Here is a 27,757-nt window from a genome sequence, read left to right as displayed (position 1 = left end):
AACAAGAGTACATTTTTTAATAAAAGTAACACCTTTATTAAAAGGCTTTGTATAACATGGTGTGAACAGATATAATCATACAAAAGTAAAAACATGTCTGGTCGTTGGTCCAGACTTTAGCACAGTGATAAAATGTGTCAGGGGTTAAAGACCTGTAGGTCAAAGTGTATTGAAAATAGTTCCTCTATAAATTAATTTCCTCTCTGTTAGCATGCTTTCATAACAAACTAATATAAATGATTCTGATATGAAAGTACAAACTAAAACTAACTTACAGTGTAATGTACTTAAAACACTTCATCAACAGGATGAAATATTGCCAGACAGCGAGGGACTCCACTTGAGATTGTTTTTAAATTTCCAGAGATGACAGAGTGAGACAGGTTACTGGGCAAAGTACAGTGATGAGGTGAGTCATTATCATGAAACTGCACAGAACAGTGTTACATACTTGTCATTACAATGACATAATGGGAGGATGGGAACAGTGTTATCTTTAACACACAGTGCAAACTTGTATCTTCACCTCGTTAGACCTCTTTGAACAAGGTAAACGGTTTTACGTTTCATGAAGTCACGACGTTGCTCTACAAAAAACAGGACTCTAAAAAAATGGGTCATGATCAGGTGTGATAAGATATAATATGTGCCATCATTTGCCATCTTTTACAACTGCTGACGAGTTCAAAGTGGACTTGAACTACATATACGTTATGAAATTCTGAGGGGAAATTAAATCTATAATTTCCAAACCCATGTTTAAATGTGTGTAAAACAACATTTAAAAATTAACGTTTTTTTTTCCAAACTGTGGGTTTATTTTTTATCTTAATTGTAAAGAAAAGGAAAATTATCACAAGTATCAAACTGTTATTATGACCCCTGCATAAATTCTTTGTCATGATGAACCAGTGCCAATCCTTTTTTCTTCTAAATTTAGCGTGTCTTGTGTTGGATCCCTGAGATTGTGTTTTTATAAGAAAGCAACTTGAAATGATCTGACAGATATATTGCATACAATCATAGATTAAATGTTTCTAGTTCTAGCACTAACCAAGACAGAGTAGTTGTTTGCTGTGTCTCACTTTGAAATCAGCGCCACATCAAACTCTCACAAGGAAGTATGAGTGGTCCAAAAACTACAATCTGTAAAACAAGACCATAAGAGAGCAGGAGGGCTACAGTTATCTCTGAGTTAAATATCTATTTATCTATAACCAAATGAGGCAGTATGAGGACTAAATAAAGATATACTTGGATATAAAACATCTGAAACGTTGAAGACATAGAAGCCTGTTCTAATGTTCTTACAGAGAGAGGGGGTGATTCTGTTACGCCTCTACGTCCACCAACTCTGGCGGCATTGGGGACTTTGGATGTTTGCTTTCAAAGTGCTGCTTGAAGGTCTTCGGGTCAGGCATTTGTGTCTGAGAAAGTGTGGACAAGAAACAAAAAGTTTAAGATTTGAATCATCAACAGATAGTGAATGATATGCACACAAGGGGAAAAAAGAAGAAGGATTTTCTTGTCAGTTCATGTATGTCCTGGTCATCATGGTTAAATGAATCCATAAAGGTTGGGCTATCTGCTTTGTTTTCCCTCTAAGCACATACCCGACACACAGCGCACGTGTATACTAAAGCAGCCTTAGCTGCTGCCTTCTGGTCATGGCCTTTGGTCTTCTTGATGTCTGCTTGTTTTTTGGCATTCTTCTGCTGGGACTGGATCTTCTGGTGCCCACGGGCCATATCTGATGCTAGACATGAAAGAATCGTACACAACCCCAATAAGAAATTGATGAGCGATAGATAGAGTGACACTGAGAGACCTCACTTACAAAAGGTAACATTTGAGAAAGAGAGTACGGGACTGAGAAAGGCGCCAAAATGGAAATCTTCAGTAGTAGATACTTGAGGTGGATCAGTGATGGGGACTTTAACGGTCTGTTCAGATTTCTTGTAAGATTGATAGACTTTGATTCATGCATACAACGATGGCTGCAAAACATCACACAAAAGTGGGTTAATTGCAGCTTTTTGGGTCACAGGGAAAAGGCAATTAACTTAAAAATGCTCCCAAAGAAAATCAGACTGCAGGAAAGAATACTTGAACTAGGTCAGTCGTTGTATTAATTATGTATTAAGAGACAGGGCCAGTTATACTTTATACATTTGTGATCACATTTTGGAGACAAACTAAGATCAAATAAAAATCTTAATGTCATATTATGATGATCAATGTGTGACTATCTGGACCTCTTTTAATACTGCAAATTAAACTTTAACACCGCAGTGTGGTGGATGTGAGAGCACTGATCACCATGATGTTACCTTATTTAACCTTAGCTTACCTGGACACTGGCTCACAAAGAACAGCTAACTTCAGCTGGCCAACAAAGCTCTTTTCATGGATAATAAGGACGTCGTACTAACAGAACACTAACACCTTTTAGTCCTCATATAAATATAACATTTAGATCCCCTCCCTGGGGGAACAAGGTAGCCATTTGCTAACGCCAAAGCGAGGTTAGATGGAATAGTTTGAGGGAATAGATCGATTTATAAGTAACAAGACACAAATTAATAAATGCCTTACCAGTATAAAACACTACTGTTGAAGATAAATACAGAGATTAAGTAACAGAAATGTAGAGTTTAATCCTCGAGTTCTTCGCTTTCAGTGGTTACCGCGCATGTCACGCTTCTTCTTCGCCTCGTTTTAATTTGGCGGCTCAGCTGGCAAACAATTTTGTGTGCTCATTACCGCCACCAGCTTGTGTGGAGGACTACAGGGGGCTATCCACACCAAGATAAATTAATAATGAATATAATATAATAAAATTAAATAAGATAGGATCAAATAAAATAAGATAAAACAAGTTAATATAAGATATATTATATAATATGATATCATATAAGATAAGATAAATACAATGAAATAATATATTTCAAGAAATTATAAACAAATTATATTCTATCTTCCAAATTAGTTTTTACATTTTTCAACAAATAAAAATAACACATCAGAATCCCTCTGTAAAATATAAACTATATCAAATTAAAGGTGCAGTTGGTAGGAATGGGGTAAAAAACGATTCTTTTTTTCTGCTGGGTTGGGAAAAAAAGTCATAATACCCATCGGTACTCATCAGTAATTGAAGTTATTTGAGATTATGGCCAAATCTCTGTGTTTTTCAATGCCTTTGTGTCAAGCAATATTATTCCCCTTCGTTCCCGTTATCACAAACCAATCAGAGCTACTCTTCAACCCTCTGTCCCGATTGGTCGAGTGGCGGACCTTACTAGGTTGTCCTGAATGGCTGGGAAGCCGGCACTACTTCCCCATAGAATGCATGAGAAGTAGGGAAATCTGGTGGGGTGTGGTAGTGTTGACATTCAAAATCTCTCTCCAAACTGATGTTTATATCACAACTACCAACATTAGCTTTAACCAACTATCCTATGGATTTATATTTAAGTTAAAATTTTGTGATTAAGTAGGGTGAGACTTGGATTGAGGGTTCGATCCCAGGACCCGCTGTCCACATGCTGAAGTGTCCTTGGGCAAGAAACTTATCCCTGAGCTGCCCCCAGTGGTTGTGCAAGCAGTGTGTGAATGGGATTAGTTATGTCATAGCAGGCTCAACACTGATGACAATAAACGGGAGGAGAAACAGAGCAAATGCAAAAATATAATTAATTTATTTACAATAAGCAAATTAATGAACGAACAAAAGGCATGGGGTGTGAAAGTCAGTGAGTCAGAAGTGTAAGCGTGTGTGCATCAGTGTTTGTATGGTGAGTGAGGTGTTGGATTTAAAAGGAGAAATGAAAAATGAGGAGCATGGTGCATAGAGAGACAGAAACTGTGTTAGTAAGCTACCATCCTTTAATAATGCATCAGTTCCTTTTTTGTGGTTGTAGCAGGAAACTGTTCTCTAGCCTGTGTGGCAAACCTCCAACCCAGCACAGAGAGCTGCTCCAGAAACTCAGGCTGGAGAAGCTGATAGAGGGAGAGTGTTACAGCCACTGGGCACACGGCACTGGACTCACCTTCAGCATCAGGTAATCAGGACAGACTTTACTTAAGGAGCTGCTCAGCACTTTGGGGGAGGTCAGTTTTGCAGCGGAAGCTCATGCAGCCGGATTACACTGTTGTTGCTCTGATATCCATCAGCAGCAGCTGGGAAAAGCAAATGGCTAACTGCTCTCTCTTTCTCTCTGCTCTGCCCACATGACAGTGGTGAAGCCCTTCATTAATGTGGAACCTTGGTTAGAGCTCATCCGCCTTCCTTTTCCCCTCTGAGTTTGTTCTAAAAGCACTTCGGTTTTCTAGAAATCTGTCTTGTGTCTCCTACTTAATTGTAAGTTTTTGTGCCAGCCTCCTGACTTGTCACACCTTCACTTAAGGCTGAACTAAGCCCTGACCAGCAACTTGTACAAGGTAAGTTACTGTCCCACGAGCAAGCTCACATTTTGCCAGATGAAGTAGCAGCAGCAGCAGCAGCATCTAAAATAACGATGCAGCCCTCCAAATATTCGAACACTGGAAAGTTGCACGAGCATTTCTCAACTATCACTTTGTATGAATACAGGCCAGATGGAGCAATACATACTGACATTTCTTGTGCTTTTTGAAAGGGGTCCCTGCCAATAGGCTTCACACATGCTGCCAATCCCACCTGGTCAATGCAGTCATCCATCCTAGGAAGTGGGAATGCATTTGGCTTGGTGGCCGCATCGACCTTTCTTAAATCAGAGCAGAGTCTGGGAGTGTTATCAGACTTTGGGACAAGCAGGCATGGGGAAGCCCAGCAAGACAATAATGGTTCAGCACATATGTTACCTCAGCATCTAAATACTTGTGCATATCAGCAGAAACCCAATAAAAATGCCTGCTAAGGTGCATTACTTGAACACACTCAGAAAACTGTGGTTAGCTCAGCCAACACACTACGTCCAGGCTGCTGCGAATGCCCTAACAAGTTCTCCAAGTTTTTAAGAGCTTCTGTGTTCTTAAGACAACCACACAACAACGCTGTATCAACACTGTCAGACTCCTCCTCCTCATCCTCCTCCTCGTCCTCCTCCTCGTCCTCCTCCTCGTCCTCCTCCTCCTCATCCTCCTCCTCGTCCTCCTTGTCCTCCTCGTCCTCCTCGTCCTCCTCGTCCTTGTCCTCCTCCTCCTCCTCCTTCACCACCCCTGCCCCTGCTAAAGACTGATGAGGAGAAACCACAACAGTGTTAACAGCATGCTACAGGCTGGACACACTGAACTACTTACCCTGGAAACACCTGTCTCATCTGCACCTGAGTAATAAGGCTTAAGCGAGTTAACATGACACAGCTGCGACTTCTTCCTCCGTTCTGGAGTAGAAATCAAATTCTCTGTAGAAGTCTGTCAGAACACTGGATGGGGACCTGAGAACTTACCTTAAAGGGAGACCCCACTATTGGCAGTAAAACCAGCTGCACATCCTGTCTGTCATAAACCATAACTTCTGCTTTGCTAGCTCACCCGCTAAATTCATTCTGTGCCTAAACCCTTTAACACAATAAAGCTTTTTGGAGGACCCCTGGTTTCCCACACCCTTCTCACCAACAAAAACCATATGCTCTGACCTTCAGTTCTGCAACAGGGATTACAGCCTCCAGCAACTCCTTAAAGGAGGGATCTGACTGCTGCTCGGCCACCAGGTCTGCACAAGGCTCTGCAATAACACTCACTTCATCAGATCTGTCATCAATGTGAGCCCCAGAACGTGTCACAGCACAAGCTAGCCCATTACCAGGATTAACATGGATAACTTTCACCAGGAGCTCCAACGCAGACTGTGTTACACACTTCACCCTACACTAGACTCATTAGTAGTCTAATGTCTAGTCTACTGCTTCTTATATAAACCACATTTGGCAAAGAGTCCTGTAGCTAATCATATTTAAATTTTGATTGTTGAAGCACATGAATGTTCTCATTTAAAGCCTGCCTAGATGAGCATGAAAACAAAAGAGGAAATGTCTAACCTACATTATAAGCATGCATAAGAACATCAACTCCTTACACCAGATACATCACTATGATTATATTTCACATTAAAATAATGCTAATTATTTAGTCATTTACTATAGCATAACATTCATTCATTCAAAATATTCTGGTCAGGTGGTCTTCATCAGTGTGCAGTGTATTCTGTATCCATCTACACTCCACTGCAGTTCTACACTTGTTACATGTGGAAAGAAACTTTAATCAGTTACTCTTCTATAACTTAGTTGCCTTTGATGTTTGAAATGATTTAAACTTACTGATTTAACACCTACATCGAAGTAATTAACTTTAATGTGCTACTTTTGGTTGGTTGTAGACTTTCTCACATGAAGCTGCATCTGCTGTCAGAACAGTCAAATCAAATCTAATCTTTATTAAGATCTCACTCTGATCTTGAATTTCCTTTGAAGGCTATTACTCCATCAAAATGTGTAATATTAAAACAATGTGAAGGATGCCTTATCTTAGCAAAATAAGGATGGTTAAACCAGGTTTGAACTCACACAGCTTTAAGTCACAATGTGCCCCCTGCTGGTCAGTAGTTAATTTAAAGAAGAGAAGAAAAAGAAGCACATTTCTTTCCTAAAGACATGCAGTGTGTTCATTACACTGGCCAGCCTCCAATATAACATTAACATTTTAAATTTTAAAGCCCACTGATGAGACTGTGGAGACATGGAGCCTTAATTCAGACACATTCAGGACTGCTTTTGAACGTTTGCTGTTATGTGTGATAAAATTATTCTATACTGGGTTTTCTGCCACAAGCACCACACTATACTATACTATACTATACTATACTATACTATACTATACTATACTATACTATCACGGTAATTAAATTAATAAGAGGTAGTGTGTTTTTCATTGTAAATCCCATTTTGTCTCTTATTAAAGTTGGAAAGTATATATATATATATATATATATATTCAGTACTTATGTCCCTTCAAAAGTTGTCCCACTAAGTGTGAAAGGGTGTGACACTCATTATTGACCCTTCTTACTCGGACTTCCTTAAAGTGAAAGTACAGCTGGTAACAGAGCTTAAATCCTCTACCCCAAATCTGCGTGCTCACCTTTCTCTCACAGCATGCCAAGCTCTTCCCCTTTTTATTCACCAATGGGAGCACACCTGCTCCACCTGTGCACAATCACCTCACCAATGAGCACAACAACTTTCGTTTCCTTGTTTATTATCCTGCCTTCTCAGATGTTGCAGCACTCATCTCTGAGTTTATCAGCTCCTCCAAACCAGAAAAGAAAACTGGCAAATTCTGGAGATGTAGCATTTATAGGCTCCAGTCAGTGTAAACTCAGACTTCAGACGCTTGTTGATATTTTATCAGGGAAGGCTACAGATGATCCCATTGGTTGTTTTGACTGAGAAGCTAAACAAAGCCAGCCTCTTGCACGCCTAGGTTTGGAGTATCCCACACAAACTTTCTGCACCAGCTAGAAAGTCCTGTTTCTCCAAGAAGACCAAGGAAACTCCAGGGAGTCCCAGAGGCAAGATGGACCTGAACAGGTAAGTGCAAAATCTTACTCTTATGACTCATAGGTGCCAGTTTTACTCCAGCTTTTAATGGTACATAAAAAATTGTTCAGCTGTTGTCTCTTTGTTCTAGGTAGCAAATGTTTTGTCACTCAACAAGTAAAATGTTTTCTCAAAAGAATGAATTCCTTTAACATTTTCAATAAGAGTTGTCCTAAATGCATCACTGCAGACCAACATAACATAAGGGTAATTTATGGATAAAATTTCAGAATGAAAATGTGACTGTTATTCACCTAGATGCAGTTAAACATAAAGATTAAATATATCTAAAATATGTCTTACCTGTGACAGAACTAAAGGAGAGGAAATAAAAAAAGTTTTTTTGACTGATATTATGACTTACAACTTTGGTGAATGATCATTTTTGCAGCACAATTTGTATGAAAGTAAAACATAAAATATAGATGATTTGATATTAATGCAAGTCTGCTCTAAATTAACATGATACATTTTGGGTAAACAGGAAAACACTTGTAAAACAGAACTTGGCCTCATTGCAATGTTGATAGCAGATCTAATGTCTGCCCAAGAAAAACTTGAATCTTACACACATCTTCCTGTCAATCTCCCTGAATGATGTTTAAAAAAATGACAGGCCTGAATCAGTATGTAAATTATACGTGACATAAAAAAAGTTATTCCACAGAAGTCGACTTCTCATGAAGGTGGCAATTACACAGAGTCTTGTGAGAACCAGCCTGAGGCAGATTTGGTGGCTTGGCAGCGCTGGATTTTGTTAATGACAGATGGGTTTTGCAGTCACAACATGTCTCATTGTCCCATGTCATTGTTCTTTCATCCTCTCAGTAAGCGACTGGTAGTGGTGGTACCAAATGAAGTGCTGGCCTCCTCTCGCAGAGTGTTCAGCAGCGATGACGAGGCATGGAGGAGCTACCTGGAGAACCCACTGACTGCCGCCACCAAGGCCATGATGAGCATCAATGGAGACGAGGACAGCGCTGCAGCACTGGGGCTGCTGTATGACTATTACAAGGTGTGGCAGTCAAAACGATGATTTAATCACACCATGATAAATCAGATTCATTTTTGATCATATATTTTTATCTTTCTTAACCTGGTTAGGTTCCCAGAGAGAGGAGACGGACCTCCAGTGGACCTGATAACTGTGGCAGCTTGGAGACATTAGACCACCATCCTCAGGCTCTCAGATCAATGCCTGTCAACCTCTCCCTAAACCACAGCACTGCTACAGAATACCACGGCTCCAAGTATGAAACCACTTGCCTCTCATTGGACTCCAGAGAAGGAGTCGGTAAAGCGGAAGGCGGGGCAGCTCTGGCTCTGGCTCTGGTCAAGTCAGAGAGCCAGACTTCCATGGGAGTTTCCTGTTCTGGAGGCTCCTACCGAGAAGAACCCAGTGAGCCAAAAAGGATGCTTTATGAACAGAGCCACTTTAATTTGCCCGGGGCACGGTATTTAAAAGATGAGCAGAGGAGCACCCCAGACAGTCTGTGTGAGGAAGATGAAGGAGAGGTATATCTCTTGCTTTAAAATCCAGCAACATTTTCTACTCAAATTGTGGTTCACATCATGTTTTGTCATTCAAACAGATGTACAACACAGGTCCCTCCTTGGGGGTTGAAGAACTCCAATACAGCCTCTCAAAGTAAGTAAAAACTCACAGATAAGTGGAAGTGTTAAACATACAGACCCCTTGGCAGGCAAGTTTAGCACCCAGACACTTCTAGTACTGATTTCCAAAACTAATGTCAAATTTTGATTCATCAGAGCACAGGACAGTTTTCCTCTTTGCCTCAGTCCATCTTAAATCTCTTGAGCTCTGGCCCAAAGAAGTTGCCAGCATTTATGTATCCTGTTCATATAAGGTTTCCTCATAGCATAATACAGTTTGAACCAGTCTTGATTTTTGGCCTTGTCCATTGAGCAATCTATGAATGACAGACTGTTACTGATGTTATCAACCAATCTTTATTTATACAGCACCACATAACAACAAATGTTATCTGCAGACTCTTTCCAAACAGAGCAGGTCTAGACTGTACTCTATGTTCTATTATTAACAAAGACCCAACAAGACAGGATAAGATCCAGTCCCATCTTACAGACAGGACTCAGTCTGATCTCATCGTAATCCACCATGAGCAGAGCACTTTGCAGCATTTAGCGAGTTACAGTGGCAAGGACAAACTTCCTTAAACAGGCAGAAACCTCCAGCGGGACCAGACTCATGTTAGACACACATCTGTGTGATATTTATGTGCTGTAGATGATAAAATCCCTAACTTCCTTGCAATTTAACGTTGAGGAGCAATCTTTTAAAATGGAAATTAACTTAATTAGTTGGTAGAAGTTCCTCATGGTGTAACAACTTTTTCAGTGTTTTGTGTCCCTGTCCCAACTTTCTTGATTTGTGTTTCTGGCATCAGATTTGAAATAAGTATATACTTTTCATAAAACATGGTTGTCTTTTCACTATTTTCATTGAAATATAGGATTTAAATTATTTGCAAACCATCAAAATCTGTTTTGATTAACATTTCACTCATCATCCCAACTTTTTTGGAATTGGGGTTGTATGTCGGGCATTATTTTCTGTGTTAATGGTAATGAAAGAATGTGACAACCATGCTGTAGTGTGGCTTAGTAATGTTTCTCATCAGACATGGATGTGAACACAGTACTCTTAGAATATATTCATCACTAGGTTTGTTCTGTTCATGGATCTTGTTACAGCGACAGTTTCAGGTACCGTCTGGAGGCCAGCATGTCACTGAGACCGCGGCAGGGAAGTGGACCCATGGCTTACCTGAACAGGGGCCAGTTTTATGCTTTGACCTTGTCGAAGGCCTCCTGCATGTTGTCCTCACATCCGCCCAGAAGCACAGGGCTGGAAAGAGGGCTGCTGCTACCACATGGGCCTAATGGGAGCCGATCCAGCGGAGAGCAATGCATCATGGGAGGCTCTGAGCTGCAGCAAGACAGTATTGTACAGGTGAGGGAAGGGAGATAGATACAACAGTTATTCTATCTTCTTACTTCTCTATACATGTAATATGTTTTTTTACTCATTGTTTATTCAGTTTTAAACACATTTTAAATTGTAAAATGTTTTGTTTTTGTGCTCCACCTTCAGAGTGTTATCATGGTTGTCTTTGGTGACGACAAATGCAGAGATGAGCAGCTAAATAATTGGAAATACTGGCACTCCCGGCAGCACACTGCGAAACAGAGAGTCCTGGATATTGGTATGATGATCCTTGTTACTCTCCTCTCTTACATGCATGCATACTATAAGTTGAGTAGGAGGGGAATAGGCCTACATAAACAGACAATATTTTGAAACTTGAGCAAAAACACTGCAGTAAAAGACAGTTAGAAGAGCCTCCAGGACAATCCTGAAACGTATTGTGAGCTGAAACCTGACACCATTTGAATAACTGTCACTCCTCAGCTCCAGCTGAGCAAAAAGAGACAGTCCATGGGTTTACATTTGCATGAACGTTGACGGGAGGAATTGGTGGGAGCCTGGACTGAGGCCATATCCTGTATGAACAGCAAGAGACAGGCCCCAGCCTGTGGTGGAAAAAAACTCTTAATGGAATGAAGCAAAGGTGTTAGACACTCTGATGGTTTTGTTCATGGCGAGTTCATGCCAGTGCAACGATAGGTTGTGTTTTCTTCTGCTCACATGGTGTTAAATGTTTTAGGATGTGGCCTCAAGATCATTTTTACTCTTTTGAAGCTTTGTCAGTCGGTGAAACTGTCAGGTTTGTTTCTTTTGAAAACACTAAAGCCCCTTTCACTCGAGAAATCTTGATGCTTTTTGAATAATTTCAAATAATTCAGGTCCGGGTATTTTCTAAGAATGCTTTTCACACAACAGGAGATTGTCAGAGTTGTAGCAATAAAGAGAACAAAGCAGGCGGAAGTGAATTGTCGGTTACATTCACCTTTACAGTGACTATTTCAGATCATTATCTGCTGCGTTCACACATTGGTTCCCCCCGACTGAGCTCTGACTTTTGTTTTTCAGCCCTGGCAACAAAAAGTCTGCATAAAGTCAGGTTGGACTCATTTAGCTGTTTGCTTTTACTCATGCACCACACCCAGACAATGCTGGAAAACTCAACTTAGCTTCGCCCTGACCAGCAACGATGATTCAGAAAGAACAATATCATGATAGGTTATTTGCTAATACTTAGTCACAGAGGCCGTTTTACTGCAAAACAAAAACTTGCCTGTTCTCACTCTTGACAACATCTCTATTCCTTTAATTAAAGGGATTTTTATCCTGAATTCAGTGTGTTGACATCATTGTTTTTGAGCCTTACTGACTAACACTGACATCCTCTCTTCTCCTCTTCTTGATTCATGCAGCTGATTACAAAGAGACCTTCAGCATGATCGGGAATGTGGAGGAAATTGCGTATAACGCTGTCTCCTTTACATGGGATGTGGGCGAAGAAGCCAAGGTAAAAAAACAGGAGGAGAATTGTGAAATTATGTTGTTGTACTGCACACAGTGACCCTCAGCCTCTGTTCAGAACGAGAGTCTGCAGGCAGTCAGGTGGAGGTGGATAGAGGTGAAGAGAACACCAGAGTGAGGAAATGTGTGGGCTCCCATGTCCCTGCTGTCTCCTCTCCTTTTCCTCATGTTGTGCAATCTAAATTCTGTGGTTTCTAAACAGAAGAGACGTCCAAGCTTCTGACAAAAAGGAAATTTTTTCTACAAATCATCGGTTCTGTTGTTTTTTGTTGTCTTTGTTGTGGCATAGTGCTGCTGTTGCGAGGCAACAAACATCATCCTCATTGTGATGAGGAATAATGTGTCATGTGTAGAAGCCTCCTGCAGCATTACTCTGTTTGTGTGTTGAGTGGATGGCACTGAGCAGCCACTTATCGCTGCCCTCTGAACTCTTCTCTTCAGAGGGAGGATTTGTGAATGCTCATGAACACAGGACACACGTCATAACGAGCCTCCCCCCCCCCCCACACACACACACACACACACACACACACACACACACACACACACACACACACACACACACACACACACACACACACACACACACACACACACACACACACACACACACACACACACACACACGGTCACTAGTAGCAGAAACTGGTGTTACTGCAGAAATTGAAACGGCTGAGGTCTGTGGAGGTGTCAGTTTGTAGAGGTGTGTAGGAGGCTCGTTTGGGCTCCAGGCTTTTCCAGCAATCAGCTCTCACCTCTGCAGGTTCAGACACGATGCTGTAATTGCTGCATAGTGGGAACATTTTTGTTGAGTAGTGGTGTGGAGTCTTTACTGTTAGTTGTCTCTGTTGACCTGCTGCTCGGGCTGTTTTTCCCGTTTAACCAGAAACCTAATCAGAAGTTTATATTGGTTTAAATGCTTTGGCATTGAGTGAGTGTCATCCTGAATCATGGGAACCTTTTCCATTATATAAATAAGTGTGTGTGGTTACAGTGCACGCTTAGTTTTCAATACTCAATGGATTGTTCTGCGATTTGGGGGAGGTGTTGTGACCTCTTAAAGGCTTAGCTTCATATTTTAGGAGCTTTGGAGCAAAGACTTGGATTTCTTTAGAGCACTGTTTCAGTAAGTGAAACACGGACCTCTGAATAAAGATAACTCTCAGGCCTGTTTGTCAGCCTATAAAACATGGAGCAGAAGGAGTGTTGAGAGGTGGTTGGACATATTTGCATTTCTGAGTGTTACTTCTGGCCTGTGAACTGTGCCTGCTGAAGTGAGTCATGATCTCATGACCTTCCCGCTCATCGCTGCAGGTCGAGAGTCATCAGTGAACAAAGTGATCCTTCACTCTAACTCTTCAACTGAGACAGACCGGCTTTAAAGATAAAGAGCTGCAACTGACCGGATGGAGATTGTGGAAAAGACTTAACCATACTATTCGATGTTTCCCCGCTAAGAGAATTAAGTCATCCATTTCCTCGTTTCTGATTCTCACACTGTTCCTTTTAGTTCAGTATTCACATCCCACTGTGCTTCCTTTCTAACCACTTTTCATGCACTGATGTTATGGTACAGCTGTTTCAATATGAGGATACTTTTTTAAAATCAAACCCTGAACAATCAAAAAGACAAAAGCTCCAATCAGAGGATACAATTTCTTCTTTTTATGACGTTTGTTTTCCAGGTCCTCATCTCTGTGAATTGTTTAAGCACAGACTTCTCCTCACAGAAAGGTGTGAAAGGGATGCCTCTCATTATCCAGATAGACACCTACAGCTACAACAGCTGCAGCAGCAGACCTATCCACAGGGCCTCTGCTCAGATCAAGGTCTTCTGTGACAAGGTGAGGATGTCTCGTTGGCGCTGTCAGCTGTCTGGTCTGTGGGGATGAGATCAACTTGGGTCAGCTGTTTTTTGTTTTCTTTACATTCTGCATCTTGTGTGGTCTGCAGGGTGCTGAGAGGAAGCTTCGTGATGAGGAGAAGAAGCAGCTCAGGAAGAAGGTGAAAGGTAAAAATAGATCCTTTTAGTTTCTTTAGACTTTGATGAGCTTGATTTAAAATCCACACAAACAAGGTAACAAAGCACCTCCCCTTAAAAGCAGATAATTAACCCACTCTCTCTGGATCAGGTAAAAACAGCAGCTCAGGGCTGACCTCTCCGGTTAAGAGGGCTGATCACACGCTGTTAAAAACCGTGACGGACCTGGACTCACAGCCGGTTCTCTTCATTCCTGACGTCCACTTTGGGAACCTGAAGAGAGCCGGGCAGGTGAGGAGTCTTTGCCTGTCTCATGGTCATGCACACACACACACAGCATGTCCAGTCTTGTGGTGTGCCTCACGTTCACCTTTGACTCCATTCACAGGTGTTTGCCTTCAACTCAGGGGAGATCAACAGAGAGGCGTGAGTTTCATTCTGATCTTCTTTTAACTTTCATTTGACGCTGCTTGCTGCACAAAGCTCTTTTGTGTGATATCTTAATGGAGCGTCTAATGATCAATCATCACTTTATTCTGTTTTTCTGTAGCATACCCTTAAGTTAATCATGTGTATGTGTGTGTGTGTGTGTGCACGTGTGTGTGTCAGAAGTGGTGTTCTTGTGAAAAGGGTGTCACCTCCTACTGAGAAAAATGCCTGCCCACCTCTTCCCAAGAAGCCCAAAGTGGAACAGGAAAAGAAAGGTGTGTAATGTTCTGTGTCTCAGGTAATAAGGCTGCTGTGGTTAAAAAAATCAGTGGAGAAGACCCACAGTCTACATTCTTCAGGCACATCTCTTATTTCAGCTATGGTGTGTACAGGACTTGTGTTTCTCTGGTGTGTGGGGGCTCAGTTATTCTGAATGAGATACTTACCTGAGTACCAACACAGAAGTTTGGCCATACAGCGCTGCCATTGTAATCAATCTTTATTTGCACTTTGCAGCATTTAGCAAGTTACAGTGGCAAGGACAAACTTCCTTTAACAGGCAGAAACCTCCAGCAGGACCAGACTCATGTTAGACACACATCTGCTGAGACCGTGTTGGAGAGAGGGATAGAGGGAGATGAAGAGAGAGAGAGAGAGAGAGAGAGAGAGAGAGAGAGAGAGAGAGGGAGAGAGAGATGATAGTGGTGAGACGGATAGTAGTAGATGTAGCAGTTGGAGTTTGGCATGTCCACAGCAGCAGAAGAACCTACGAGACAAAGGAGCTCAGGGATTCCAGAAAGGACTATGGTTAGTAACTTTAATGGGACAGGAAGACTTAAAGGAAGAGTTAGGCAGAGAAAGGGAAAGACAGGATCTTAGTGTCAGTCCCCCAGGCAGTCTAAGCCTATAGCAGCATAACTAAGAGCTGGTCTGAACCTGAGCCAGCCCTAACTATAAGCTTTATCAAAAAGGAAAGTTGCCACACAACCAGTTTTAAGAAAGTCTGATCCAAAGGTTCTTAAAATTAGCAACGTTATGTGATACAAGTGGCCTACCTGCAACGGTGTAGTGGATAGCTTAGCTTCGGTTCTGTTTCGCCAATAACATGGATCAGCTAACTAGCTTACTTCAAGTATCTCACACAATCCCACTTCAAAAATACAAAGCTTTACATCTTTATTTTTGCTTCACTATTTCACTGAATAAATGAATGAATGTCTTTACCTCGTCTGTTCCACGCCTACTCAGTTCTCCTGTACGTGAGAAAGGAGAGCGATGATGTGTTTGACGCCTTGATGTTGCACACCCCGACGCTCAGAGCGCTGATTGAGGCCGTGAGTACTGCGTTATCTCTCTCGGTCACATTGCCTCAAACGGCTCTTTTTGAAAAAATGAATGATGACATTAAGAAAGGGCTTCAGGTGTTTCAATATGTTGAAAATGTGCTGTTTCTTTACAGATCTCAGAGAAATATGCACTGCCTGTTAACAAAATCAACAAAGTTTACCAGAAGAGCAAAAAAGGGTAAGTATGCTGAACTGTGTAAGACTTCAGCCTTTAGCTTTTATGGATGCTTAGGTACAAAGTTTGCTCTTAAACTAAAACTAAGAAGCTATAATATCTTCCATCTTTGCCATTATTGTTTAGCTTGTTAGCATTTTGACATTTGCTGTCGTTAGTCCTGCAGTAATTTAGTAAGAAACAAAGGTGGATTCATAGAAATCTCCTGAGGGTGTTTCTGGATCTAAAATCTGGATCTAATTTCGTGATAATCTACCCAACAGCTCTCTAATCACACACGACAACCTCACATCGCCACCAGATTAAAAGCTGGAGGGAAAAAAGCCAGCCAATGAAAAAGTGTTGTGCCAGTACTTCAGGCAGATTCTCTGATATGTTTCTGGATATTTGATATGAATATGAAAGAAAACAGGCAAAGGATCAGCTGAAACTGAAAATTGTCATCCAAAAAACAAACATTTGATGCTTTGAACATGTTCCTATCTTCCTCCTCATGTTCCTGTCTTCCTCAGGGTCCTGATGAATGTGGATGATAACATCATCCAGCACTACTCCAATGAGGACACATTCATCCTGGCCATGAAGAGCTCAGCAGACTCCTTGCACATCACTCTGTCAGAAATCTGATGTTTTTTTGGAGTGACGCTTTCCCCTCGCAAGGATGAAGCAGCTGCTTACGAGAAAACATGTGGAAGTTCCCAGATTTGTGTCTCTGGGAGGGAACACTCAAAGACAAGCAGTGTACAGTGTTTTAACTTGTTGTGTCTCCTGAGATAGACGCTTTGACATAACTTCATAAGGTGCTTTTGTATTGTTCTGTACATATGTGACCATTTTATGATGTACCCGTTTCACGTCAAGTCTCTAAGTCAAAGCGATCTTTCTTTATGTCATTGTTTATTGATTACACATTTTTACTGCATACTTAATGTTCCAGTTGGTGCCAGTGGATGAGAGTTACCAGCTTGTGGTGGCATGCTGGGGTCTCAGACTCTATAATTACACTGTTACAGAACAAGACTGCCATCCCCAGGATATCATTAAACCGTTCTCCCTTCATAGATTTATTGCTTTCATTCTCAGTGAAGAGATTAGACTCGTTAGTGTCACTGATCACTGAAGACCCAGCTACCACATACGACTGCAGCTCTTTTCAGTCACTCTTTTCCTTTGCATTTCCAGAGTTAGCATCTATTTACCGAGTGTCTGAAACCTACACTTGCTTCAAACTCCATGAAGTAAAGTCTTTTGAATTTGCCAATAAATATAGTTTTATATGTAGTGACTGTCTTGACTGATTTGTTTTATATTTAACCAAAGTTGTTTTACTTAATACCTTTTTTTACTGCTTAAAATCTGCTCATCCATCTCTCCTGTTAGGGTGCACTGTGGTTGTATATAAAGAAACCTTCTGCATGTCCTCCCTCACTCTCTACTCCCCACATTTCCAGTCTCTCTTCAGCTGTCCTGTCAATGAAGGCAATAATAATAATACAAATAAAAGCTTAGATTAGCAGTAATAAATGCAGCTACAAGACATAATATACTAAATGCTTAATTGATGACCTAAACGTCTCCCCTGCATTCCAAAAAATGTTACTGGTATAATTTTAAACGAGTATTTTTCCATTTTAACATTTGATTGGTCGTCTTTGCACTATTCTCAATTTAATACACATTCTAAAATATTTCAATCCGTCCATCCATTTTCGTCCTCTTATCCAAAATCGGGTTGCGGAGGCAGCAGTCTAAGCAAATCGACCCAGACATCCCTCTTCCATCAACATTTTCCCAGGCCAGTTGGGATATGTAGTCCCTCCACCGAGTTCTTGGTCTACCCCGAGGCCTCCAATCCAGGCGGATGCATTCAGGAGGCATCTTCATCAAGTGCCCGAACCACCTCAGCTGACTCCCTTCGATGCGTAGGAGCAGCGGCTCTGCTCCAAGCTCCTGACCCTATCTCTAAGGCTGAGCCAAGCCAACCTTCCAAGGAAACTGGCTTGTATCTGTGATCCTCTTCTTTCTCTAAATGATTTCTCTAAATCACATTGTGTTTTTATCACTAACTCTAAGGCAATTGGGGTTGTATTAGAATCTGGCTTATATTCTCAGTCTGCAAAAAAAGCACTTTTTTGTGATGTGTGCACTCTAGATTGTTAGTGTGGGGATCATTTAACAACTGGAAAAGAGACTGTGTGATTTAAGTAGTCTACAAGGACAGAGAGCTCTGGTTGTTTCTAAATTAGCTAACTGTCACCTTTAATAGTTGTTTTTACATACACTACCAGTCAAAAGTTTGGACACCTTCTCATTCAAAGGTTTTTATTTATTTTAATTATTTTCAACATTGTAGATTAATACTGAAGACATCAAAACTATGAAATAATCTGATTTTACCATAATATGGATTACAACAGTAGTCAAATAGAGCTATCCATTGTGTACTAACCCTACCTCAGAACAACACAACTGATGGTCTCAAACACATTATGAAGGCAAATCATTCTACAAATGAACTCTTGACAATGCTCATGTTAATTAGAAACCATTCCAGGAGACCACTTCATGAAGCAGACTGAGAATACCAAGAGTATGCAAAGCTGTCATGAAGGAAAAAGGGGGCTACTTTACAGAATCTAAAATATAAAACATATTCTGCTTTGTTTAAAACTTTTTTGTTAATTAAATAATTCCATATATGTTCTTTCATATTTTTGATGTCTTTGGTATTAATCTACAGTGTTTCAAATAATTAAAATTAATACAAACCCTTGAATGAGAAGGTGTTTCCAAACTTTTGACTGGTAGTGTAGATGCACACTTTTTTATTGATATGATATATCTGCATTCTTGCAACAAGTTAACACGTATTAAATCTGTTCAGTCATGCGGTCAGTGATAACATGAAGCACACACCACATTCATGTTTGCACACATTAAACTGTAAATTTAATTCTTGCCTTTGAAAGTCGACCAAAAAACAAGATTCTGTGTTCCAAAACTGCAGTCACTGAATACAAGATACCATACAAAACCTACAAAATGCAACAATTACAAACATTTTGTTCAACAGATAACAATTGTACAGTATAAATTTATACAATACTGTTTTTGTTTAAGTTGGCACTTAACCGCAAGATGCTAGAAATGTTACACCTGAAGGAGCTTTATAAAAAAACAAGACAAGGTCATTTAAAATACAATAAAAGCAACACATTGTGACAGTATCACTGCAGTAGTTGTTCTGGGCTTGTTTGTCTGCATCTTTTTTTTTATCTTAACAAGAAATAAACAGCAGTTCTTTTATAAAACATTCAAAACTTTGTGTTGGAGAACATTGTAATAAGTGAAACAGCTTGGTTCTACCCTGCAGAGGGCTCAGTTACATTCAGGTGAGACTCACAGCGGTCCTTCTAAGATTCAGGGAGGACACTTCTTTTGTTTCACTTCTTCTGTTCTTTTAAGGTAAAAATAGAAGGAGAGGTGGGGTCAAATCCTTCGTTTTGAGTTTATTGGATTCATATTTAGATGGTAGCACCGATGTGTGCTATAAGAATGCTACGTGTTGTTTGTAATACTGTAAACTGTATTCTGTTTTGATGCAAATGTACTCAGCATCTCGACTAAAGAACTGATCAAACTCTGAGTACATCTGTTACAGTGTTAAAATGAATCAGCTCCACTTAGAAAAAAAGCTCTCGGCTGTGACGACCGAGCCGTGTCTTCATTTGTAAAGATTCTTGTGCATTGTGGTCCTCTTAAAACTCCTCTGTTCATATGAACCCTAGGATGTGTCAGCTTTGGCAGTCAATACGCTGCAGTAACACTGACTACTGGTAGTACTAATGATGAAAACACTAACATACAGAAGCAGGCACGGAGCTGGATTTGTGACTGGCTAAATAGCTGCTGATATCCATAAAAATACACAGAACACACATGCGCTTAAGTCACATGCATACGTGTTATTTAGTTTGTTCACCTCTGCGGCCCACTGTTCACGACTGATTCAACATGCGGCATTTAAAAACATCTAAAAGGGAAGTTCGAAGAAGAATCTCTGCTCATATTTGTGTCAGAAATGGAAATGGCTTGCATGCTTAACATTCTGCAACAGCTTCAATAAACATCTTTTAAGTATCGAACATTTCTTATGAACCGAGCAATCTGGACTTACAATTTGAGGTGCACTTTAATATATCTACATTGTACTCAGACTTTAAGGACTAGTTTTCTATCCTCCCTAAGCAGGAGCGCTCTGACGCCCCGCCTCTCTGAAACTTTAAAATGTTACTGATGTGAAAACCACCGGGACAGACGATGGTTAAAGGGATGTGTTGCATCCTTCATTACATCAGTGAGATTTCACAAAACAAACTACCGGGTTGGGCGCCTTTGCATCGTAGCATGTTACATTTTCATGTAATTTATGTCCCCAGCACAAAATAAGAAACAAAATCTACCAAGTTTGCAAAATACATAAACACACGTACACATTCTCACAGTAGAAAAAAAGGAAACTAAAAGCAGTACTCGCTCTGAGTTAAGGACAAACTTCACAAGTCCTCTCTGCAGATTAAATAATACCACCTACAGTGAGAGCTGTTATTTCATACCATCATCTCCTCTCTCTCTCTTTCTCGTTGCCTCATGCACACGCTCTGTCTATGATACACATACAGATGACAGAGGGTCTGTGTGGCCCCTGCTGGAGCCTTGGATGGCACAGAGAGCCACGCAAAGACACAGATACAGAGACTCCAGTTTATGCTGTATTTACAACCTACTGTGATCTTTCTATTTACTCTGACATGCCTAAAGGAGGACTGAGGGATCATCATCATCAACTACAATCTGCAGGTTTTTGTTACTGGGATGAGGGATCTGGAAGCTTAGGTTCAGGTTCAGTCTTTGTTGAACTCAGGAGGGTTTACATAAATAGCTCAGGGGGGGTTGACTGGAATATGTGGCTCTGTTTGTTCATCTTTGAAGTCCTCAGTGCATATTAAAAACCTTTCATCTTCATCGTCATCAGCTTGTCATTCTTCATCAGTCTGCTCCTTAGTGGAGAGTTAAGGGCATTGAGAGTCACCCATAGAAGCACTGCAAAGAGACAGAGAAAGGTTAATGGTATCCACACACAACAACTGCATGACATGGCACTCAGATTCCCACACCCAGGTACTATTTGCTAAAATGCTTCCCCTGGTGGTGCTACCTGCTCAAGGCCTCAGGAGTGCACTTATTGACAAATTACATTTCAATACAGACATCAGTTATTACCTGATTTAATAAACTTGCTATAATAGATTACATTTTTTGTCTGTGTTGAGTAAGGGTCTGTGTCCACTAACAGTGTTTTTGCCCTATTTTCTGTACCAAACCAACCCAGCACAGCCTTTTCAGCACTCAGTGCCATGAGCACAGAAATGCCCTCAGCATGTTGAGTTATTTTTTGTTGCTGCGCTCATCAATCTTCCTCACCGACCTTTCTGAGGTACACTTTCCATTGGTAGAACTACTGCTAAAGCTACAACACTACATCTTCTTATTGTTTCTATGTTTTCTTTTTTAAATTCCATAAATAAAGGCAAATATTAAGAACGAAGGGCAGTTTGAAAAAGAGGCGGAAGTAGAATAAACTTGTCCCCATAACATCCTTAAACTCAGACCACTCAGTGATTCATTCAGAATAATGAATGTACAATAACTATAAGGCTCAGAATAAATCGGAGTGGTGAGTGACTACACTGTCCTTTAGAATGTAGATTATGCTGATATGACCTACACATGGCTTTCTGAGAAGACAACAAAAACAGGCCTCTTGTCTGATTGACATCTGAATTATTTTTAAATATATAATCTATGACTGTCCAAGTACGTGTTAATTTTGATTTTGATTTATCATTGAGATGACGATCTCATGATGATCACAGCAGACTAAATCCACTGAAATCAAATCACTGAACTGCTTACAGCAGCTTTATAGCAAACTTATTATTATTGTTTACTATCATTATTATCATGATTAATATTTAATAATAAAATAATTGTTATTTGCATTATGTATGTATTTTATTATTATTATTATTATTATTATTATTATTATTATTATCATTATTATCATCACGTAATGTTACTATTTATGTATATTTTATTATTATTATCATTATTACCATGTAGTATTACTATTTATCTATTATTTTTACATTATATTATAATTATTATTAGCATCATTTTTATGAGTATATAGTCTTTTTTTTAATTATTATTAATACTATTTTGTATAATTATCATTATTATTATTATCAATTATAATGAGTATTATAATATCATTATTACTATTATTATGTATTATTATCATTATTATTCATATTATTTACATTATGATTATGATTATTATTCCATTAATATTTTAAGAATTATTATTATTATTATTATTATTATTATTATTATGTATTAATTCATTATTGTTTTTTATTATTAATATTATGATTCTTATTATTATCACAAAAGACTTTACTGCAGGGCTCATGCCTGATCACAGCTACTCCAAAGGTCTGAGTAAAGACAGATAAAACCTGTGAATATCAAGTCTGTCATTTTATATAAACACTGCTGATAACAAGCAGGAGTCTGACAGTAACCAAGAATAACAACTAAATGACCTTTTAAGCACTCGCAGTAGAATTTTCTATCCTCTCTGTTTCAAACTATTGAAACCTGTTTGATAAGTTCAAACACTCAAACAGAGATTCAAAAACATCCCTGAAGTTCAGAAGTGTAAAGCTGTTGTTTCTGGGTACTTAAGATGCCTGGTTTCATGAAAGCAGCCTTAACTTCTGATTGATTTTTATTCAGTAATCAACTTCTGTGTTAAATGTAAAGAACTACATCTCGACTTCTCATGGCGGCTGAGGGATCCTTTAAATCTTTGAAAACACCCGTGAAGAGGCAACACTGATGCTCGGGTCTAAACTTTGGAAAGGACTTGGTTTCATAAGAGAATACTTGGAATCTTTACAAGAAGTGCCTCCACAGACAGTGCTTCAGAAATCCTACACATGGGGGTTTTAAATGTAAGAAGCTTCTTCAGAGCATCAACACCTTCCACAACTGCTCCAAAATAACAGACCACCTCCCACAAAGTCTCTAATACCAGTCCATGAAATACAATCAGTCACAAAGCTAGTGACACGGTGGATGACCCAGCCCACATCCTGCACGGCGCTCACAGGCTCTGAACAGCTTCCCTCTAGCAGAAATCATCACAGCCCGGGAGGCTTGGCTGCTCGTAGGAGAACCACCGTCATTCCCGGGGCTGATCCTCCGCCTCCCTGCTAACAGCTCTTTCTCAAACTAACACCATCAACCGCCTTCATATTCTCACCCAGCTGAACTCGCAGCACAGTCCTGCTTTCAGAAAGTTAAGTTTGCAGAAGCTTTAACTGATAGTTCTACTGCAGGTGCAAAAGCTGGATTTGGGTCTTACAGATTGTGTTGATGCCTCGGGTTTAGAACTGTCCGGCGCTGCTGGGGTCACACTGCAACAGGCGGACTATGGAGGGGTCGCTCTTCGCTCCTTTGATGAACTCCTCCAAAGACAGCTTACCTAAAAAAAACAAACAGCAGCAGCCAACTTCAGAAGAGAATTTATAGTTTTATTTTGACTTGTGAGTGTATAGAAGGAAACTAAGGCACAGTGAAGGTGCTGAGGAAACAAGCCTCTTCATATAAAAGGTGCATCTAAACAAATTAGAATACTTTGAGATCCCCCCCCCCAATTTAATTCACAAAGTTAAGATTTCATCAATTCCATCTTCATTACGTACAGAGTTAAATATTTCAAGCCTTTTTTTGTTTTGATTTTTTTTATTTTGGCGTATAGTCTGTGAAAATCAGAAATCCTGTATCTCAAATGATCAGAATATTTCCTGACATCAATCAAAACAAGCATTTACAATACAGAAATGTGATTGTTCTGAAAAAAACATTTTGTTTTACACTTAATATTTGGTTGGGGCTCCTTTACCAAGACAATCCCGAGATGTTATTGTAGCCCAAGTCACTTTAATAGCAGTCTTTAGCTTGTCTGTATTTTTTGAATGAGGTGTTTCTCGTGTTTCTCCTCTTGAAATCACCTCATAGATACTTTCTGGAGGTCAGGTCAGGTCAGGAGAGTTGGCTGGTCACTCACAAAGGACAGGAATATCATGGTCAGCAAACCATGTGGTAGTAATTTTAGCTTGACCAAGAAATACATGATATTTAATCTGTTTGAATATTTTAATTCAAACTCATAATTCAAATACTTTCATAAGTTTTTATCTTCTTTTGTAGATGTGGTCCATAATCAAAATTAAAATAATTTCTTAAATATCTTATTTAAAAAATGTAACTGATTCAAAGTATTATAATTTGTGGAGATGCACCTGTAAGAACAAGTGTGACACAAATTAAAATCTCTAGAAGATGCATGTTTTAAAAAGGTTCAAGGAACACATATACCCCGGACTCCTACACATTTTCTACTTTAAAATCATTCATATTATTCATACTTTACCTTCATTTTTAGAGTTCTCTGTCAATGTTATTTGACACCAAAATAGAAATTTGTACCTATCTTGTTCACTCACTCTGATTTCCTACAGAGAAAGTTAATATCTACCTCTCAAACACCTCTGTTAAAAAAGAGAAATACCTACTCGTCTTACTTTACCATCACTTATTGAATAATTACCATATACATTTTTCTCCCCATAATTTTTATAAATTAGAACCAAACAAAGTTTAACAACCTGCAAAACACACAGAGGAGCACTGTATTTCAACTCATTAAACTAAGCCAATCAAAGACATCGCTTGCTCTGACAAATAAAACAATAATGTCACTAAATGAGATGATTTATACATTTTTTGTAATATTCTACAGTAAAAATGTGTCTCATGATATAAGATTTCCAATCCATGTCAGTGCGATGAGTGAGAACCAAGAGACTGACAGACTTTAAAAACCTTGGACAGTCGTAGCTGGAAGTGTCTTGGGTTTAAACATGTTCATTGTTTTGGTACAGGACTTTATTGAAATGAAACAAAACTCTAGCTGCATGGTGTTCTCATAACTGAACTTGTGCATCCTAACAATGACTTTTCACCAACAGATGGCAGTGTTGAGTAGCCTCTTGTTCCTCCTGTTCACACTGAGCACAGAGACTCAACATACCGCCATTGATGCTCACTCTTCGTGATTGTCATGAGAGCAAAAGTGAAACAGCTCAGGTCTGCTCCTTCACTCGTATTGTGTTACCGTTTTTCTCTTCCTCTACCTTCCTCTCCTTCCTCATCCCCCCATGAGCTCACACCACATGGTTCCTCCCTGTCCCCCTCTCGATTCCTCTCCTTTCCTATCTGTGTGCTCTGCTCAGGATTATCACTGGAGTGTTGTGCTGCATGATCATCCTCGGTAGCAGAGTATTGTGATTGACTACTACCTCAGGTCAGGTGTGATTTCTGTAGTTAGTACACTGATACTCCAGGCTGGAGGGCTCTACGAGTGCCTCTGTAGTGGACAGGGACAACAGCTGCTGGTGAGCCAGGTGGCTTTGACAAGCTTTAAAACGCTCATTGTTTTCTTTTCACCACTGAAAACCATCGCTCAATAAACTAATGAATCTGGTTTGATTTGTTTGGTGTTGTTGTAGAGAAGAAGATGGTTCTGGAGGTCAGGAGGTACAATCCTGGACATCGTCTGATATCAACAAGTCAGACTCAAGGACTTGAAGATTCCTGTCCTTTCTTTCCTGTGTCCTTCACTCAGGACTATCCATCCTCTTTGAGTATCTACAGTTGCAGTGTGATGCATGCAACTACCACCTCAGGTCAGGTGTGATTTCTGTAGTTAGTAAACTGATGCTCCAGAGTGGAGGGCTCTACAAGTGCCTCTGTAGTGGACAGGGATAACAGCTGCTGGTGAGCCAGGTGGCTGCGACAAGCTTTAAGCTCTTTTTGTCTTGAAGACCAGACAACGTGTCACAAACTCCACCATCATGAAGGAAGATAAACTCATCCTACCGTCCCTGTTGGTGTCCATCTGCCTGAAGATCTTCTCCGTCCTCTTCTCAGGTGTCGACTCGTCTTCAGGCATCTTCATCACAGACGACACCATCTTATAGATCGCCTAAAAGAGACACAAGAGAGGTCAAACAATCAGTAGTTATAAAGAAAGTCTCAAAAAATGTGTATCTAATGAGAGACGTTTAACAACATGTGCACACTGGCTTTGTGATGCATTCAAAGACTAACTTCAACCATAGACCTTTCTGGAGTCCCTGAGCTCCCTTGTCTTGTAGGTTCATCTGCTGCTGTGGACGTGCCAGATTCCAGCTGCTACAACTACTACTATCCGTCTCACCACTATCATCTCCCTCTATTCCTCTCTCCAACACGGTCTCAGCAGATGTGTGTCTAACATGAGTCTGGTCCTGCTGGAGGTTTCTGCCTGTTAAAGGAAGTTTGTCCTTGCCACTGTAACTTGCTAAATGCTGCAAAGCTGCAAAAATGTTTCCTTGATTACATGGCGTAGAAATTGATTTATTGCATATCCTGTATCTTTCCACTTTAATTATTGGATGTACAGTAGCTATAGCCCCATCATGTCCGGACTAACAAGATACAAGATAGGAATTCTGATACATGAATTTAACATATCCACTTATGTGCCCTACTTTCTCAAATATAATTAATCCTCTTGTAAACAGCAGCATTATGTCCACTGTCGGGTCAGTATCTATAAGCGTACATTAAGTAACTGGCTTATAATCCATAACCCTGAACCCTGATGTGCACAGGATAACCTCTGCAGCCCAGAGCTAATGCAGCATTTCAGATGATGATAAGTTGATTACATGTTGCAGACAGTGCTCCTCTGATCTCTGATTGAATGTATTTGCGTGTGGAGCAGAGACAGTGCTGCGTCTCCTCAGCGTTGCGTTTGTTGCGTTGCAGGTGGTTTGATGGTAAACAGTGAAATCACAGCCTATTCTCTGTGTTTCTAATAAAGAGGTGGATATGAGGGGAATGGGAGCTGACACGTGAACAGAGGAGGGCTGATTGTGATTACAGTGAGTGCTCTGAGGGCTTTAAATAGGTTCTGCTTATGACTTCTGCTCCACAGTAGCAGGGCGGCTCAGCTCTGGGTCACCGTAGCCCGAGAACATGAAGCAGCCTCGGTTATTGTCAGTCTTAATTTCAGTTTGGAGGAAGGTCTTATTAATCCATCCTTTAAACTACGGAGAGTGTGAAGAACATGCAGCCAATAGTACATGTCAGGGATTTAGCATTCGGTCTAATCCAGACCAACCCAATGCAATTTGGTTTTAATCCCCAAATTACAAGCAACCAACAAGAACAGAAATTATAGAGAGAGCACGGCGCCCTAAATATCTCTGACTACATTCAAGGCTGCAAGGGGAGGACAGACTTTTTCAGAACTCACTATTCTGTTGCCAGAGCTCATCTGTGTCCAAAAACTATTGAAGAACTCATGAATGAGCCACAACACTGAAGTGAGTTACCTATTCCTTCTGTTTTATAATAATAATAATAATAATAATAATAATAATAATAATAATAATAATAATAATAATAATAACTTTATTTATATAGCACCTTTAAAAACAAATGTTTACAAAGTGCTTTCACTAACAAAGCATGGTTCAAATAACAAAGTAAACCTTTTGACAGACAGAAAGGAGG

The 27,757-nt window shown here is 40.0% G+C and overlaps 3 protein-coding genes across 8 annotated transcripts in view; 1 reads left to right on the top strand and 2 right to left on the bottom strand.

The window, feature by feature from the left end:
• Positions 1–3: 3 nt before the first annotated feature.
• On the bottom strand, positions 4–2,728 carry LOC117823218 (zinc finger protein 706). 3 transcript variants are annotated; one of them, XM_034698320.1, is made up of 4 exons: positions 2,596–2,728; positions 1,614–1,756; positions 1,312–1,427; positions 4–1,146 (listed from the first exon to the last, which is right to left on the bottom strand). In XM_034698320.1, the coding sequence occupies exons 2-3, from the start codon at positions 1,746–1,748 to the stop codon at positions 1,332–1,334; spliced, it is 231 nt and encodes a 76-aa protein (XP_034554211.1). In that variant the 5' UTR covers positions 1,749–1,756; positions 2,596–2,728; the 3' UTR covers positions 4–1,146; positions 1,312–1,331. The 3 variants fall into 3 exon arrangements, with proteins under 3 accessions (XP_034554211.1, XP_034554212.1, XP_034554210.1); XM_034698321.1 differs by lacking the exon at positions 2,596–2,728 and adding an exon at positions 1,838–2,522 and having other exon boundaries at positions 4–1,427; XM_034698319.1 differs by having other exon boundaries at positions 13–1,427.
• Positions 2,729–7,218: 4,490 nt separating this feature from the next.
• LOC117822295 (grainyhead-like protein 2 homolog) lies at positions 7,219–17,284 on the top strand. 2 transcript variants are annotated; one of them, XM_034696952.1, is made up of 15 exons: positions 7,219–7,574; positions 8,412–8,598; positions 8,688–9,098; positions 9,176–9,231; positions 10,320–10,578; positions 10,720–10,831; positions 11,964–12,058; positions 13,758–13,916; positions 14,026–14,083; positions 14,205–14,344; positions 14,442–14,479; positions 14,663–14,757; positions 15,731–15,816; positions 15,942–16,006; positions 16,516–17,284. In XM_034696952.1, exons 1-15 carry the CDS (start codon positions 7,561–7,563, stop codon positions 16,628–16,630), a joined length of 1,890 nt encoding a protein of 629 aa, XP_034552843.1. In that variant the 5' UTR covers positions 7,219–7,560; the 3' UTR covers positions 16,631–17,284. The 2 variants fall into 2 exon arrangements, with proteins under 2 accessions (XP_034552843.1, XP_034552844.1); XM_034696953.1 differs by having other exon boundaries at positions 7,220–7,574; positions 14,666–14,757.
• A 1,639-nt stretch (positions 17,285–18,923) lies between these two features.
• LOC117822296 (neurocalcin-delta A) overlaps positions 18,924–27,757 on the bottom strand; it is a 63,368-nt gene continuing 54,534 nt past the window's right edge. For all 3 annotated transcript variants that reach the window (XM_034696956.1, XM_034696955.1, XM_034696954.1), the window contains 3 exons: positions 26,075–26,180; positions 23,496–23,615; positions 18,924–21,106 (listed from right to left, as the gene is read on the bottom strand). In XM_034696956.1, the coding sequence (XP_034552847.1) occupies positions 23,518–23,615; positions 26,075–26,180 (204 nt within the window). In that variant the 3' untranslated portion in view covers positions 18,924–21,106; positions 23,496–23,517. The remainder of the gene's footprint in view (positions 21,107–23,495; positions 23,616–26,074; positions 26,181–27,757) is intronic.

This window comes from Notolabrus celidotus, chromosome 12 (assembly GCF_009762535.1).
Source record: "Notolabrus celidotus isolate fNotCel1 chromosome 12, fNotCel1.pri, whole genome shotgun sequence".
NCBI lineage: Eukaryota > Metazoa > Chordata > Actinopteri > Labriformes > Labridae > Notolabrus > Notolabrus celidotus.
This window is presented reverse-complemented; position numbering and strand designations above follow the sequence as displayed.

What these genes read in the sequence shown, in the direction of transcription:
- LOC117823218 (XM_034698320.1), bottom strand. Translation starts at nt 1,748, where the DNA reads ATGGCCCGTGGGCACCAGAAGATCCAGTCCCAGCAGAAGAATGCCAAA. An exon ending in ACACGTGCGCTGTGTGTCGG is followed by an intron (nt 1,428 to 1,613) that starts GTATGTGCTTAG and finishes ACACTTTCTCAG; the next exon opens with ACACAAATGCCTGACCCGAA.
- LOC117822295 (XM_034696952.1), top strand. An exon ending in ACCTGAAGAGAGCCGGGCAG is followed by an intron (nt 14,345 to 14,441) that starts GTGAGGAGTCTT and finishes CTCCATTCACAG; the next exon opens with GTGTTTGCCTTCAACTCAGG. An exon ending in AGTGGAACAGGAAAAGAAAG is followed by an intron (nt 14,758 to 15,730) that starts GTGTGTAATGTT and finishes ACGCCTACTCAG; the next exon opens with TTCTCCTGTACGTGAGAAAG.